This window comes from Toxorhynchites rutilus, chromosome 3 (genome assembly GCF_029784135.1).
Source record: "Toxorhynchites rutilus septentrionalis strain SRP chromosome 3, ASM2978413v1, whole genome shotgun sequence".
Taxonomy (NCBI): Eukaryota; Metazoa; Arthropoda; class Insecta; order Diptera; family Culicidae; genus Toxorhynchites; species Toxorhynchites rutilus.
The window spans coordinates 63,094,116-63,112,293 of NC_073746.1; the positions used below are offsets into that span (position 1 = coordinate 63,094,116).

The 18,178-nt window shown below is 40.9% G+C and overlaps 1 protein-coding gene across 2 annotated transcripts; it reads right to left on the bottom strand.

Annotated features, from left to right (window-relative positions):
- Positions 1-10,356: 10,356 nt before the first annotated feature.
- Positions 10,357-13,057, bottom strand: LOC129774642 (protein catecholamines up). Of its 2 annotated transcripts, XM_055778458.1 has the most exons (5): positions 12,721-13,057; positions 12,447-12,657; positions 11,986-12,386; positions 11,374-11,928; positions 10,357-10,639 (listed from the first exon to the last, which is right to left on the bottom strand). In XM_055778458.1, exons 1-5 carry the CDS (start codon positions 12,898-12,900, stop codon positions 10,598-10,600), a joined length of 1,389 nt encoding a protein of 462 aa, XP_055634433.1. In that variant the 5' UTR covers positions 12,901-13,057; the 3' UTR covers positions 10,357-10,597. The 2 variants fall into 2 exon arrangements, with proteins under 2 accessions (XP_055634433.1, XP_055634434.1); XM_055778459.1 differs by having other exon boundaries at positions 10,357-11,928; positions 12,721-13,056.
- Positions 13,058-18,178: the final 5,121 nt, after the last annotated feature.

Sequence of the window (18,178 nt, forward strand, 5' to 3'; positions counted from 1 at the left end):
CCGTTCGCCTTCCTAACTACCACTATTGGAGCCACCCACTCGGAATAATTTACAGGTGAAATAATATTCAACCGTTCCAGACGATCGAGCTCTTCGTCCACCGTTAGTAGCATAGCATAGGAAACCGGTCGACGAGGACGGAAAACTGGTCGACAGGACGCCAGGACGACAGGATAGCTTCGGGTACGCCTTCTGCAATGAATTTACATCCACTGGTACACCATTGATATGGTTGCAGAAGTTGTCCATCGGTAGTGACCAAAGATCTGTGATTGCGGAAACTGTAATGCTTCGAGTAGTGCATAGTACCGCAGTTCTAGCACGGAGTCGCAGGAACTTTCTTCGCATCTTCCGGCACTGGAGGTCCTTTCCATCGCTCTGTTGACCGCTTCTGGAACTTCCGCTGATGGTGATGTGAACCTCCTTTGATTGCTAGCATCTGTCCGGTTGGGCCTTCAATCATCGCTGTATCGTTCTTTAGATTGATCAGCCGCTGACATTAATCAATCATCGCCTCTAGGGTGACATCACACTCTCCCTTGAGACCACAGACGAACATTAGGTACTTAAATTGTTGCTCGGACATCTTCTTCAGCTCGATTTCTACGCACATTTTGTTTACTCGACACGCAAAAGTGACGTAATCCTCAGTCGGGATTTTAGCGATGGTGAGCGTACTGTAGCGTTTCTTCACCATTGATTCTGTGGTCCCGAATAATGCGATAAGCTTATGAACCGTTACGTCGAACGTGAAATCCTTCGGCGTACTTGGTAATATGTAGCTCACGTATCTGTTGTGCTCGTTGGTTCCCAGGCGGCGCAGAAGTAACCTCACTTTAGCATCGTCATCCAGTCTGTGTACAACCTCGGCGAAGAGGTCCTCGTATCGAGCGTACCAGGCAGCGAAAGCACAGTGGTTGTCAGGATCAAACTGGAACTCTTTGATGTTCCCAGCTAGCGAATCCAAGATGGCTTCTGGATTAGGGGGAACGTTGACGTTGATTGATGACATCGCATTCCGGAAAAAACGAAACTGTGCGCTTCCTTTTGTTCGGCGGCGGCGTCGTAGTTAAAATTCGATCGCGCTTTCTCTACGCGGATTACCCGTCGAAATTCATAAAACTCACGAAAAAAAACTCGCGTTCTCGTCGCCACTTTTGTAACTACCGTTACAATAACTTAACTTTATTCGTGAGACAATTAAAATAGGACTGAATCAATTGAACACGTTTTCGAAGAGACAACCTCATTCTCGGTGACACATCGATGACGTCAATCCGATGACAGTCGTTTTTTTTGATGACAGTTTAATTTTGAAATTTTAAGATTTTCAGATTTTAATTTTGTGGTCCTTAGATTTTTTGAATTTTAATTATTTTTATTTTTGGATTTTTTGAATTTTTAAGTATTTAGATTTCAACACGTTAGGCCCCGACTTTCTCCCGCCACGCCCTCTATCCAGTGCGCATCAAGAGCGTCGACACAACATCAGTGTCGGTCCCAGCTCCTAAAGATACTTATTGTATAAACAAGAAATACTCAACAATTCAACTAGAAAGTCGTCACATTTTGTAAAACATCCAGAAACAAACCGTACATAATTTCATTTTATTATTCTACAACGGATCTGAGTTTATAAACTCAATCTAGTGCCCGGAATTGAAAAACCAGGAACAAAAAAACTGATATAAATATATAAATGCTTTCAACTAACTAACTCACTCCAAATGAAAACTGAAATTAGAGTCTTCTGACTCAAATTATGAAATTTAAAATCTCTAACATAATTAAACCCTGGGCCTGACCATGAACGACACCCAATCTCACACATACATCAAATGAAACCAGTATGATGTATGTGTGAGAGAGAAGAGAACCTTGCTGGAGAAGAGCAGAGCGAACTTGAGAAAAACAGCTTCGCTTAGCTCAACAAAACAAACACCCTCTCTATACATACACACAATGAGGAACGTCACCGCATATAACAGCGTGTGATCTTTAATAACAGAGAGTTCGCGAGAATCAAAGAGACTTGCACCTCAAATCGCTTCCAAACTTTCCTATGAAATACTGTTTAAGAGAATGCAAAGAAAAAAAACTTAGCCCGCGATGTGGCCATCGCATAATGCCTGCAGATTCTCCCTCGGTGATACATTCACTGCGGCACATAAACACACTCACACACACTTCGTATTAAAATGAAAGAAAAAACACGCGAAAACAAAATCCCGTCGGTATTATAATAAATCGTGAATAAACGCGTACAACTTTTCCTTCAGAAATATGAACGTCACTTGCAAAAAACACACAATGGGTCTGATCACGAACATTACTTCACGGTGAAAACGGAATGAAATGCATACAAATCGCATACAATTCTTTTCATTTTCACCGTAAAGTGACGATCGCGATCAGGCCCAATGTTTTTTTTTCATTCTGGAAAGATCACTTTTTTACCCGATTTTCGAATTGCATACCAGCTGACGCGAGCCAAGGAAAAAAATATGTCTACACCCGACGACGGTCCGATCCTCTCCCGTTTGCGCCTCTTACTCTGTCTGAGACCGCCTCAGACTGTCTGCAGCTACAAAACTTGATTGACTTATTCGCGGAGTAATGCAGCTTGAAACACATGACTATCAGTATTCTGTAATGCACTGCTATAAGCTTTACATCTCGGTGTTCTTCTGGATAGACCAGTGCCGTTTAGACAAACTACATCTATATCATCAACGAAGCGTATCGTCAGTTGGAACTATCTTTCGGATTGGCAGACAATTCTGTGATCTTGACACTCTACGAACTCTCTATTGCTTTTAAGTACGTTCCATTCTTGAGTCTATCTGTGTTGTTTGGAATCCGCATTATGACTACTGGATACTTCGTCTCGAACGGATTCAAAAATGCCACATTCTTAAAATTTGCCGTTTGTTGCCTTGGAGAAATTATGATGCATTACCACCTTATGAGGAACTTTGCAAGCTAGTTGGCATAGCTCCTTTCGAGCAGCGACGCAAGTATATCACTGCAAAGACTGTTCATAAAATTCTGTCAGATAAATAAATAAATAAGTCAAGATCATCATCGGAGATTTCAATGTTCAGATCGGTGAAGAGGAGGAGCTCATATTTGTAATTGGTATGCACAGCGCACACCAGTGTAACCAATGAAAACGGCCTAAGACTCATCGATTTCACCATCTCTAAGAATATGGCTGTATGCAATACTTAAAACACTTCTAACACTTCTAACCACCAATACACCTGGAGGTCATCAAATCAAACATAATCTCAGATCGATCATGTTCTGATAGACGATCGGCAGTTCTCGGACATAACGGACCACTACCTAGTAATGGTACAGATGCGCCAAAATCTTTCCGTTGTGAACAACAATCGGTACCGATGCCCGCGATGGTACAATCCAAGGCGCCTAGAAGTATATACTAAGGTGGGCCAACTTGCTAAAACCACTCTTCAGCCATCTTGGAAGTCTACTGTGTTTTGTTTGTAAACAAAACACAATACGCTATTGCCGAAGCTCGCTCGTGATCAGTCTGTCTCTTTCACGCTACAAGCAAATAATTCCCCTTCTACTTTCTTCCGTGCTGTTTTCATATACCGCTCCCCTAACCAACTTAGTGACGAAACGGCCTCACCTAGTACCATAGACCCGTCTTGGTACAATCTTACACGATTGAAGCAAACAGGGGTGACATTGCGCATTTCGAAACGAGTAACTCGTTTCGAGATAATTCAAACTCGAATCGAATTTATTTTAGCATTATGTATCTTTTTCGAGTTATTATTTTGAGCAAAATTTGTCTCGAAAAGAAATGTCAAATTTTTGGGTTTGTAAACAAAGCAAACTTCACGACTATTGCAAATATCAATGCCGAAAAACAATTCCAATTTGATATTATATAGGAATTGTGATTAAAAAGAAAAGATCGCGAAATGATTTTTGACAATAGCGATAGTGGTGAAGAGAGTTCGCTTATTCCACAGAGGCGAGAGTTGAGGGATAAAAGTGACTCTCTTTCGCTAAGGGAAAATGAGTGAGTTTGTCTTGTATACGTTTCCGATATAAAGTTTCGGCAGTATATCAGACATAGTTGAGAAGTATTTAAAAATATTTCGGATACAACCGTGTTCCAAACAACTTCCAGAAGCACTGCTACTCCTGCAGCTTTGAATTTAGCGGCCGTTTTGAATCTTCTGGCTTTTGGTCGTACCAAATTAATGTAATGAAGGAGAAAAATTTTCACTTGGTGTGGCTCAACCAACAGTTTCATCAGTGTTCAATGAAATGATGTCACTTCTGGAAACAAAGCACTATTTCTTCGACAAATTCAAGATACCCGGTATTGATGGTACTCACATACCCATTCTAAGGACTACGGAAAATGAACAAATGTACCGCAAATGTGACGTGATTTGTGATTCCATAGTGCTGAAATAAAAGTATTGTATTTATACTCACATACTTGTACAAATAGACGTCAAAACCAAAGGAAATGCAGTTGAAATTTTCTTTGATGTTTAGTATTAAAATCAACGTTTGACTAATATTTTCACATACGACGATCAACCACGTGGAACAAATACGACGGTACGAGTGGTTACATGAGAAGCGTGCGCGAGAGCTAGTGCTGCGTCAAGCTCCCCGTCAAAACGTGGAACGACATAGACAGAAACGGAGACAGCAAACCCATCTCTTCAGGGAAAAGAAACGCCGCCAGGAAGCGTAGGAGTGTTTAGAACTCGAACAGCTGCACCGTTCTCATGTGACGCGAAAGTTCTACCGGAAACTCAATATACCCCGAAAAGGGTTCGTTCCCCGAGTAGAAATGTTTCGCAATAAGGATGGGAGTATCCTGACGAACGAACGTAAAGTGACAGAAACGTGAAGTAAGCAATTTGATGAACACTTGAATGGCGTACAGGCAGAGGACTAAGATAACGATGGAAGTGATTATGTTGGTGCAGTAAATAATGAAAATGTACCACTCCAACGATAGGTGCTGAATACCGCCTACAAAGTGTTTTCTCAAATTATGTTCCGTGGTCTATCGCTACTTACAAACAGATTCGTGGGAGATTATCAAGCCGGCTTCATCGAAGGTCGGTCTACTACTAACAAAACCTTCATCTTGCGGCAGATCCTCCAGAAATGCCGTGAGTACAGAGCTCCAACGCACCATCTATTCATCGACTTTAATACCGCAAATGATACAATAACACAAAAAGAGAGAACCATGGACGAAAACGGCTTCCCCGGGAAGCTTACAAGACTGATTAAGGTGAAGGTGGAAGCTAGCCACAAATGGCTGCCACAATGGCGCTCATTTCATTCATCTCCCTCCCTCACCTCTCGCCCGAAAATCAGGACCCGATTAGCTAGTAGTGTAGTGACCTTAAACTTAGCAATCGGGCGAAATGTTCCCGTACAAAACACTCATAAGACCGGTTGTCCTCTACGGGCACAAAACGTGGACAATACTCGAAGATAGAGATGGGCAAACCGTTCACGAACGGTACGAACGAACTAGTTCGCTGAAAAGAGTGAACGAACGGTCGTTCTTTTTCAAAGAACGGTAGTTCTCCCCACGAACTGATTGCGAGCGAACGGTTTGTGAACGAACTGATTCCGAAAGAACGGTTTGTGAGTGAACTGTTTGAGAGTGAACTGATGGAGAGTGAACTGCTTGTGAACGAACTTGCTCAGAACGAACTGTTTGCGAGTAAACTGTATGGGAAAGAACTGATTGAGAGTGAACTGTTTGGGAACGAACTGTTTGCGAGTGAACTGTATGGGAAAGAACTGATTGAGAGTGAACTGTTTGGGAACGAACTGTTCGAGAACGAAGTGTTTGCGTGCGAACTGTTTGCGAACGAACTAGTGCAGCTGAACTGATTTGCGCTGGACGGAATGGATGCATATAACGAGAACGCTTATAAGGAAAATAAAACGATATTGTCATGATGAGCAAAATGCATCTAACGCAGGGTTTATTTTATTAATGTATACTCAATTTTGTGTTAAAAATTAAATTAGATTTTCGTAGTTTTAAAAGCAAAACTATATATTTTCAATTTCATGTTTTCTTTCAACTCCGCGTAACATTCATATATTTCCTGATTATCAGAAAAAAAAAATCTAGGGGAAGCTGGGGCGATTCATGGATTAGGTAAACATAAAATCTCATAGCAAAATTTTTTCGTTGCTTTCAATTCATTGTTTGGCTTATTGCGTGTACGTGTTATCGTGATTGTTTGTATGATTGATTGTTAGTGAAAATCGCTGCTGATTTTTTCCCCTGAATGAACATTATGAAATATGATCTTACATGGAACCTGTGTGTTGTCCAAAAAGAGAATATGAAAAATTGCACATATTTTGTGCACATCAAATTATTACATAAACTTTTGTCGACCGATAAACATATTTTCATATACAGTTTGCGACTTTTAAAGAAGAAGTAGCATATCTTTCCCCACTGAATATCAAAAATATAAATCCCATACGTACACTAGCCTATCCAACGATATCAATTCATAGCTGTCTATTGATGTTGGGTTCCAGCTAACATTCTATGTTGTTCTTAATACCGCTGAACGAAAGAGCGAAAGAACGGTTCAAAAGAACTGATTCACTTAGATGAACGGTTAATGAGTGAACCGTTCATCAAAGTGAACTGTTTTGCCCATCTCTACTCGAAGAGGACCTGCGAGCACTCGGAGTCTTTGAACGACGTGTGTTAAGAACCATCTTTGGCGGTGTGCAGAAGGATGACGTATGGAGGCGAAGAATGAACCACGAGCTCACGCAACTCATCGGCGAACCCAGTATCGAGAAGGTGAACAAAGCTGGAAGAATACGCTGGGCAGGACATGTTGCAAAAATGTCGGACAACTATCCTGTAAAAATGGTGTTCATCGCGAGTACAGCTGGCACGAGATGGCGAGGAGCGCAACGAGCAAGGTGGTTAGACCAAGTGAAACAGGGCATGGTTAGCACATGCCCGCGGAGTTGGAAAGAAATAGCTACGAACCGAGTTGATTGGAGAAACATTGTGAATCATGTTGTAAAGACATTAAGCCAAGTAAATAAAAAAAGCCTAACTATTTCTGGATAGATACAATAAAAAAAGTTGAAACAAACTATTTGAAACTACCAGCAAACTATCAAGTATTATCTAAACGAAGATCTCACGTCTTCTGATTGGTTATTTGGCACAACGAGTAATCTGTGCTTCGATTAAAACAAGCATGTAACGTAGCGGCCTTCATGTGACCACCTTCTAACGTCAACATGGGTTTTATGCTCATCTATTTCCTAACAAGCTCATCTTATTTCCTAACAAGAATAAGACAACTATTGAGTGTTTTGGTCGAAAAATTATTCAAGATTACCTTAGCATGGGTTCCCTCTCATTGCTCGATTCCGGGGAATGAGAAAGCGGACTCGCTAGCTAAGGTGGGCGCTTTAGAAGGCACACTTTTTGAAAGGCAAATTTTTTATAATGAATTTTTCCACATTCCTCGTCAGTATACGCTCGTAAGTTGGCAGCGCATGTGGAGTGTTGATGAGTTCGGTCGTTGGTTACACACGATTATCCCTAAGGTCTCGACGAGTGCATGGTTCAAGGGATTGAATGTAGGTCGTGATTTCATTCGCGTGATATCTCGGCTTATGTCCAATCACTACAACCTAAACGCGCATCTCTATCGCATTGGGCTCGCAGCAAACAATCTTTGTGATTGTGGCGATGGCTACCACGACATCGAGCATATTGTCTGGTCGTGTATCCGGTTCCATGCTGCTCGCTCTCAGCTCTCTAGAGCACTGAGAGCACAAGGCAAACAATCGGAGATCCCCGTCCGGGATATCTTAGGTAGCTGTGATCCTGATCTTCTGCTTCATCTATACCTGTTCCTCAGAAACGCCGATGTCAACGTTTAATGATGTTTCCTTCGTTGTGTCCCCGTTTCATATCCCTCCTATCCAAACGATAAACTTTTACTTAAAGGGTGTGTCACATCAAATTGCATCACGGAAAAAACGCTGTAGAAATTCGCTCAGTAGACCGATCCTTTTGAAAATTTTAGACAGTAAAATAAAAACTATTAAACAACTTTTGGCATTTTCTTTTTATTCATACTTCGAGCCCAAGCCCGTATGCTCGCACCTTCCTCTTTACCCCGTCCATAAGGTTCTGTACAACGTCAGGTTGTAATTTTTTTTGAACAGAAATCCATTTTCTCTTGAAGTCCGCCTCCGATTGGACAACTTTTGGGTTCTTCCGGAGGGCCTGCTTCATAATCGCCCAATATTTCTCTATTGGGCGAAGCTCCAGCGCGTTGGGCGGGTTCATTTCCTTTGGCACGAAAGTGACCCCGTTGGCTTCGTACCACTCCAACACGTCCTTTGAATAGTGGCACGAAGCGAGATCCGGCCAGAAGATGGTCGGGCCCTTGTGCTGCTTCAATAGTGGTAGTAAACGCTTCTGTAGGCACTCCTTAAGGTAAACCTGCCCGTTTACCGTGCCGGTCATCACGAAGGGGCTCTCCGCTTTCCGCAAGAGCAGATCGCCTGCCACACCATGTACTTTTTGGCAAACTTGGATAGTTTCTGCTTGCGAATCTCCTCCGGAACGCTGAATTTGTCCTTTGCGGAGAAGAACAACAGGCCCGGCAGCTGACGAAAGTCCGCTTTGACGTAGGTTTCGTCGTCCATTACCAGGCAATGCGACTTCGTCAGCATTTCGGTGTACAGCTTCCGGGCTCGCGTCTTCCCCACCATGTTTTGCCTTTCGTCGCGGTTAGGAGCCTTCTGAACCTTGTATGTACGCAGGCCCTCCCGCTGCTTGGTCCGCTGGACGAATGAACTTGACAAATTCAGCTTATTGGCGACATCCCGGATCGAACTTCTCGGATCACGTCTAAACAGCTTAACTACGCGCTTGTGATCTTTTTCACTGACGGAGCATCCATTGTTGCCGTTCTTCACCTTCCGGTCGATGGTTAGGTTCTCGAAGTATCGTTTTAGTACTCTGCTGACCGTGGATTGGACGATTCCCAGCATCTTTCCGATGTCCCGATGTGACAACTCCGGATTCTCGAAATGAGTGCACAGGATTAATTCACGACGCTCTTTTTCGTTCGACGACATTTTTCCAAATTTACGAGAAATTGACAGTGAAGCATGGCCAACGTGATCTATACACTCTTATCTGATTATAAGCGGAAGCTGAAGATATAATTCCTAAAAATTAAATTTCTACAGCGTTTTTTCCGTGATGCAATTTGATGTGACACACCCTTTAGTCGCGGCAATACATACACACACTCTTTACAGATACACGGGCCAAAGGTTGTGCAGTCCACTGATCATTCAACAAGAGCCAAAGGTTGTACCGCTTATGACAACTCTACACGAGCTGATGATTGCGCCGGCTAGTGACCATTCTATCCTGGATTCCTCGAGTCGAGAAAGACGCACCACGCTAGATATGGGGTACAGACTAGGGGGGCGTTGCTGATTAATGGTCAGCTGCATCCCAATAGGAGGTATCCCATGTCGGGCACACGTACAGAGCATCGAAGACTGCAACATACCAATTATGAGAACACTTGTAATACTAACCTCGAGCCAACCGCGAGTAATCGGTTACATATTACTAACATAGTTGTAAGCAAACATTGTCGAAATATTGAACTCCCGGCCCCGTTAGGCTGACGCCATATGAGCTTTAATAAAAATATATATTTTGGATAAAAAAAAAAAATGGGTTTTCCAAGCCTAGCTACTACCATGAAAGTGATAAATGCCGTCTATAAGAATGCTATGTTCAGTGTTTACATAAGCGCCTGAGCAATTCCAAATGAAATCGACAAATGACATAACATAACCCACCCTTAGAAAGAGTTATAGAGTATAGATGTCCAAACCTGAAAAAAAAAATGACTGAGAAAAAAAAATGTTTTCTATTTTTTTAATTTTTTCATATAAAATAGAAGTCATGTAGAAAGTTTAAAAAATGGGTTCAAGATGGTAAAACTATTTTTGACTATCTCTGTGGAACATCGACTTTTTATGAATTTTGGAAATGGTTCATATTTTATTGTCTGAAAGTCTGAAAGGATCGGTTAACTAGGTTACTTCATACAGCGTTTTTTCCGTGATGCAATATGATGTAGGACACTCTTTAAGCAATCGTCAGGATTCTTTCATGTCGCTTAAGTCATCAGCAATTGTATGTAACTATGATAACCTCGTGGACAGCCTCCACTATAATATCCGGATACCAGAATCAGTTGTACGGAGTTCGAAGAACAATCAGACATCATGCAATGTGTAAATATATTTATATTTATTAAGTCATCTCTCGCGCCATAAGCTTAATTTATGAAAGAAGCTAGCGGTGGAATGATGTGGAGCCATGTGTTAAAACAACCATCGCCCATAGCTAACGATAAACGAATAGACAATTTATTTAATTGATAAATTACATTTCAGTAAAATGCATTCTACCCGCCGAGGAGTAGATCGAACGTAAAGAAAAAATCGATGTTGTAGTAATACATGACGCGCATCACAATGCGTACTGTTCCTCTAGTGTTTTAATGCATGCTCCCTATAGTCAAATGAAAGTTAATTATATTCCATTATTTTTCTAACGCTTCTTAGTGTAAAAAGTGAGTATAATTTCAAAATACACAATGTTGAACGAGTTTTACTCCAATATCTCCGAATCAGATAGCCAATTGTAAGTGATAGGAAGGGAAGCGTTTTCAAACGTATCGATTCAAAAGTGATCGAACCGTGTCACTTTCCATCGCATGTGTCATGTTAAAGATAACACATTTATGATCTGTTTGGGTTCGCCTATCTTCACATGGTTTGTGTTTACTCTACGTGATAGATAACAAAGTATGCGGAGGAATCCGCTTCTCGTGTTTGAAGAGAGCTTCGGAACATACATTCAACCGTAGATCAGCGCTGTCATCGAATCGAAGAAAGAAAATTGAATAATGTGAATGAATCGCGGGTGGGATAAATTATTGCTTTTATTACAAAACTGTAATTTTTTTTTACATGTAATGCTATAATCTAGCTTCTATTAAAGCCTTTCAAATGAAATACATTTTGTTCCCATTTATAACTGCCGATTTTTGCGCTAGACTTAAAGGATCAAATAAAATTACAATTCTAAAGCACTCAAATCAAATGGAAACACTTTCCTCAAACACGAAAAAGCGAGGTTCTCTCGTTTACATTTTTAGATGGAATCACGCATCGCAACGAATGGAGTGAATAAAGAGAAGAAGGGGAATACTGGCTAAACTACTCGAACCTAGCGATAATTACCATCATACCGACGCCGGCCAGCAGTGCGGTGATTTCCTTCAGCGACTGCCACAGCTTGGTGGATCCTTCGAGTAACTCGGGAATCACAGATACCGTTGCGATGTAGATGAATCCACCTGCGGTGAACGGAAGCACCCACGACTCGGCTGCATCGCTGCCGCTACCAAGCAGAGCGAGAACAGTTCCAGTCAGTGCCCCTACTGCCGTGGTTAGTTGGAGCAACATGGCTTTCTTTTTCGAGCATCCCGATTTCACCAAAATGGCAAAATCTCCGATCTCGTGTGGCACTTCGTGCAACAGGATGGTAATTGTCGTCACAATACCGATGCTGTTGCCTGCCAAGTAGGATGCACCGATGGCTAGACCATCGGTGAAATTGTGAGTGAAATCCGCGGCCAGATTAAGATAGCCCGCAATTTTAATTTGTTCTTTCTTGGTTTCCTTCTTCTTGACCGCTTTTCCTTTTGCCTTAGCGCTCTCCGCTTCCTGTTTCTTGTCGCCACCGTCATCCGCTTTTGGTTTCTTCTTTTTTGATGGGGATGTTGGAGGGGAGATCTTCAAATATAACAATAATTAATTTATGATCAGCAATCGGTGGTTTTGCTTTTATACCTTCTCTTTCTTGGCACTTCCTCCATGGCTGTGACCGTGACCCTCGCCGACGTCTTTTTTGATCAGACGCACACCTTTCTCCACTGCCAGAAACACTATAATACCGGCCAAAACCCAGAGACCGACACGCATATCGTGTGAGTGCCCCTCATCACCTTCCTCATGGTGATGGTGTCCATGAGAGTGGCCGTGTTCCCCGTGAATGTGCGGTTGGATGGCGTGTGGTATCAAATGCAGAAAAGCGTCACCCAACAGGCCACCGGACGCGAAAGCTAGCAAGGTCTTAAGTCGGGGTTGCATCTCTTCTGTGTTCTCCAGTGGGATAGCGAAAAGGATAAAGAAAGGTGCGGCACTGATGAGTAATGTTGAGCCCAGCGAGTGAACCCAGATGTAGAATATGTCTGCAAGAATAAACAAATTGTAATCTTATGCGAAAAGTAATGCACCAGCTGTTTACTCACCGGCAGGAGGTTTCGCATCCTTTCCGTTGCTGGAATCATGTCGATGTTCATGCTTGCTGTGATCGTGATTATGATGATGATGACCATGCCCATTGTGGTCATGATCATGATGATGCCCATGTCCATCGTGATCGTGATCGTGATGATGGTGTTGCTTATGACTATATTCATCATGTTGCTCTTGGTACATTTCATTCGCCTGTCTCGAGTACTAGAAAAAAATGGAAATTATGTAATTTTGACGTCCTGTCGATCACCACCTTTATTTATTCACTTTAAAACTCGGACTTTCATCATGATGATGGTCATGTCCGCCACACGGTGTTGGGAATGACATCCAGAGCATCACCAGGAATATTGCGAGTGCGACATATACCCTGTAGGATTTCGACTCTCCCTGCTGTGGCTTTATTACAGCTGCGGGCTTTCGCCCCCGACTCCTCGCCTGATCCATTTCCTGGCTGTATTATGAACAACTTGTTAACTGCAGGAAAGAAATATTTACACGTCACTGATAGCAACGCGCACAGATTTTTAATCTCTCCTTTCTTGCTTCCCGGTCCAGACTGTGATAGTAATACTGCTGTCGCGGGTGAAGGAAGGGAAATAAAATCTCGAAAAAGATGTTTGAAAGCAGAGAAGCTGTCAAAGTAGTGCTATAAAACAGGGTTGCATAATTTTATAGATATGCAGTTTCAAGTGTTACGAGTTCCCAAATGCCGTTTTGGTCGCCAGGATTGGGCCGAATATAGTCTCAACGATCGTTACCAATTAGTGCCACATTGCAATCGTTTTATCGAACTTTTGAATGTGTTTAACGAACAATTTGTCGCCACTCTTTTGCCAACATGTACAAAAGATCGACCTGAGCCCTGTGGAATAATCAACCTCATAATAAATATTAGCTACAAGTTCCAAGTCTAGAAACTACATGTGCTAATATTTCGTGTTGCATAATAATCTTACATCCGACTAATAATATTAGTGCTTGTTTCATTAGTAACGCCCATCGTTTTATTAGTAACGTACTAGTTTTAATTTAGTAACGTGTAATTGTTTTGAACGAAATCTCGATAAAGAGGCGAACCAGCCCTTAGAGGCTTTCAGCTTCTAATAAAAAAAGAAATCTTATTTTCTAAAAATGTTGCGTAACATACCTACTACATTTTTCAAACATAAACGCGCCAGTGGAAAGTGTCCCTTCAGGGAAGGATACTGTATTTGTTTGGCTGCCAGCTGTTATTTGGCGCTTCCAAGCATTCTTACTACCGCGCTCAGTGATCCCCGATAATCGTTCGATTAATCGATTAATCGAATACTTCCTAAAGAAATCGATTATTAATCGAACGAATACTGCGCAACCAATAATCGAAGCGAACGAATAATTTACGTCGATTAATCGATCCAAACCCAAAAAAAAGGTTCTTCCGTTGCAGTTTTATCTTGAAATTAAATCATTATTTTTTATGCTCCCCTAAACTCGTTAATGTAGCTCGGTGCAGTCAACGCGAATTGAGCTTCGTTTACAAGTTCAGGAGAGCGCAAAAGAGAAAAATTGATTTTCAGGCGGAATGAACACTTTTTTGATTCCAGATGACTTTCTATCGAATGAGAAATATTAGTCTAACTAATTGTTTCTGTCATTGTGACTATTAATCGATTAATCGATTATTTGGGGCGATTAATCGTATCGATTAACAAACTGCTGAAAAGTATTCGATTAGCTGATGAACGATTAATTTCAAAATTCGGGAATCACTAACCGCGCTATCATTTGGGCAGTCCACTTATTCGGCTGAAAAATGAACAAAAACTGTATTAGAAAGTTTAAATTACAATTCTAATACCATGGACAGACATACAACCCATCGTAGCATGACACACATACTTCGGCTGTATTGCATTATATTTTCACCAATATTTCAATGAAAAAGTCACAGGAGGGTTGTGTCCGAGACACGACCGCATAGTTGACGTAGGATTCCGTTGGGTTATCTGTTACATGGTGACTTTGGATATGTTTGAAGAATTACATTGTTAATCTCTTGGTGGCCGTTTTGTCTGGTTGTTAAGTATTCTTGGTTCACTCCACCAATGTCCATAACCGAGTGATAATGATAGAAAGATGGTGATTAGTCATTTGATGGTGCGTATCACGATAGGAGATGCCTAAGTGGAATGAGATATGATGAAAGCCGCGCTCTGTGGCCCTGGACGAGATGGCTCCTGTGTTATGTATGGATGAAATAAAGAAAAAAACTCATCAATGTAATATAAGATAATTATCATTATCGAACACAATTATCAAGTTTTCTCACCAGAAAAAAAGTGTTGTTTTATTATAGAGAAAATATATTTGAAATGGAAATGGCATTTTCGCTTTAAACCCAACGGAACACGATGCTACATGCCTCAATGCGAATTTCAATTGGACAATAATATCGGTCATTGATATGAAATTTCACGAAGCAACCAACATAAAAGTTCCAAATTTAAAGTTTATTTATATTCTATCACACATATGTTCTATTCAGTTAATTGAAATATCATTCTTCAATTAATCCATCGAAAGATTCTTATTGGAACGAACATAAAAAAAACACTCATTCATCGCTCCCTACTAATTCGCCAGCAAGTATGCAATGCTGATGCCCACGCTAGTTACAATAAGCACTATCCATTTGTGCGCGTCGTTAGTTAAACTATCGACCACGAAGGTATTTACATGCTGATTTCCCCCAGACACCTTGGATTTGAATTCTCTGTTAGGGAATACATGTCGGTGGAAACAAAAGCCCCCCTGCTTTCATGTATTCCGATTTCCCCCAGGCAGCTTGGTTTTGATGTCTCTGTTAGGGAATACACTTCGGTGGGAGCAAAAGTTCGCTCTACTTTGATGAGCCGATTTCTCCGTATATTCAATTTCGACCAATCAGAACGAGGTATTTCCGTTTGAAAATTTTTTGATTGTTTGCTAGTTAGTTTCATATGATATATTATTTTATCAATTGTGATGGATTGTTATGGAGTGCTCAGATCGATTGATGCAATTATCTCGTAAATCCATCAGATAATAACTGACCAATAATTGTAAGTACATGAGCCGGGCTAGAGACGAATGAACGTAAAGTTTAAAGTCTCTATAATTCAAAAGAAGAAAAATATTGCTACCAGATGTCACGAACTTCGACATTTTTTGCTACTATGGTGCTACACGCCCGTGTAGTTGGCGCAAAGGCACCACAAAAATATTATTTTTATTTTATAGAATTCCTTCATGCATTTGTCTGATACGGGCTGTGTATCGTTCGTTCTTGTTTTTGAAGGGACTTTAACTCAAAGGTCATTCGTCCCTAACGGGCTGTGTATGACTGGAGCGTTCCGTTATATACATGCATGCATATGTCCTTCGCTTCTTTTGCCAAATCCAATAAAAGGTGGTTGATGAAACGCATGTTTTTGACATGATACGTTCCATGTTAGTTGTTAGTAGAAAATGTAAAAATAAACAGTATTTTTGATCGGTTTTATATAGGTTTTGTGGTAAGTGGGAAACAGTAAAATAAACTCTTTTGTTTCAAAACAAATTGATAGTCCTGAGAAGGACTGGAATGGTTTAATGGGTTGTACGGAATCTGCTGCGTTTCAGTCGGATGTAGCAGTTTAGTTTTGGGAGCGGTAGCTTTTACGGATTCGCTGATGCTTTCCTTGACTTTGGCGCTATCGGCTTCTGTGCGTCGATTTGCGAGAGTTTGATTGGCACAACCACGACGAGCTAAACGACGGATAGCGGGTGTGATACGATGCGATGCAATGCACTTCGCTCCTCTGCCTCCTTTGTCGCATCCAATTGTTGATGTGAAGAGGAGCGCACCAGCAATGCACACTAGATTTAATTCGATGCTCTCCGCTGCTTCCTCTTCTTTGCTCCCTTTGCCGCACCGCATCCATCGTTGGTTGCCAATGGCTTCCTCTCCTTTGCCGCACCGTATGGTTTTGGATGATTTGTAGAGCACTGCACACTAGAAGCCCAAATGTTTGCCGATCTGAGCGTTGAACGAGAATGAGAAATCCAACTTTTTTTTTTTTTCACTTAAATTCTTTTTATTTCTTAATTTGGTTTACATTATAATACTACTACATTATAATAGTACTACATATCAAGTGATCAACCTAGGGTTCTACATCTTTAAGTTAAGAGAAATCCAAAAATGCTACCGTCCTTTTATATCAGTTGGTATGTGAGAAATAGGCGCCCCCACTCACTCGACATGCAAATATTTGACTTATCGGGGAACGAAAGAAGCGAAGCAGGCGAAAAAGAAATGACGTCAATTTCGACCAATCAGTACCGTTTGGATAGGGGTTGAGATTTTTCAATTGTTCGATAGTTAATTACATGATATATATTATTTTATTCAAGGTGAAAAATTGTTATAGAGTGCCGCAATGTTTTGATGTAAAAATCTCATCAATCCGTCATGAAATGACTGAGCAATACGCGTTTGAAATTGGACATTCTTCACAATGCGATCGATATTCGTTTTTCAATTTGTACCCCAATATGTTCCCGAAAGACGTAATCCTACGTCAAAAGGTTTCTATTAACTATCAAACACCACAAACAAGTTTTCACATCTGAGTTATTAACTCAAAAGAAAATCAATAAGAAAAATTCAGTGTATTGATTCGGTGCTGTCAAAATTTGCTCATGCTACCCACCAGCTGTGTATGTAAATGAAGAAGAACGTGCGCAAAAAAGAAACTTCCTTAATACCCTCATCATTATCGAACACAATGATCATTTTTTCTCACAACAAAAAAAAACATGTTATTTTACCATGGAGAAAATGTATTTAAAAAGGAAAAGGTAATTTCCTATTAAAATTTTTACTTTCTGATAATGTTTATTCAACCTATTGACCCAACCCATGAATTTTTCTTGAATGAAGATGAACACAATGAAACAGACAACTTAAATCGGACGATTCGTTCTCTAGCGGGAAAACGCATTGGAATAAATAGTTTCATATTTGAAGTCATTTTAACACAACCGCTACTATATAGAATTTTACTTACACCTGTACTAAACGTTTCAAAATGCATGGTCGATCGTTGACAGGAAAATAGGGAACACATTTCGGTGGAACCAAAGTTCCCCAACCTGCATGTACAGTAAGTTACATTTATTATTATTCGACATCTAGCAAATTGGCGATATCTGTAATGTGGCACGTTTAATTGGACATTTTTGCCTCTAATTGGACATGTTTGTAAACATCGGGGCCTAAATTATGGCTCACATTGAAAGTTGCCACCAGACGTCGACACTGTGCCACTGTCATCGCGAATGTCCACTTAAGGTGGAAACAGAATGCCGCGTTGTGCGTTGCTTCTCATCGGCTGTCATTGCTTGCGTTTTGTACTAAAACATTCGCCCGACGCAGTCTGTTGATTTGCAGTCACAATCTAGCATTCGCGTCACCAGTTTTCATGTAAACAAAAACAAAATAAAATTCGTATGAAAATCTTGTTCTTGTTGAGTTCACGGATCAGTTGAATGTTTTTATAAACAACACATTGACATATCCGCGCTGGCGGCATTGAGCTTCGTTTACTAGTTCAGGGAAGCGTGAAAGAATAGCTGATTTTCAGTCGGAATGAACACGTTTTCAAAATTAAAATTATGGATGAAGATCAGCTTTTCCATATCAAACTAGTATTCTATTCAA

Bases quoted from the DNA above. Each gene is read 5' to 3' on its own strand.
- LOC129774642 (XM_055778458.1), bottom strand. From the start codon at position 12,900: ATGGATCAGGCGAGGAGTCGGGGGCGAAAGCCCGCAGCTGTAATAAAG. The intron at 11,929-11,985 runs GTATAAAAGCAA...TTATATTTGAAG, and splicing joins GAAGTGCCAAGAAAGAGAAG to ATCTCCCCTCCAACATCCCC. The intron at 10,640-11,373 runs GTAATTATCGCT...ATTTGACTATAG, and splicing joins TGGCCGGCGTCGGTATGATG to GGAGCATGCATTAAAACACT.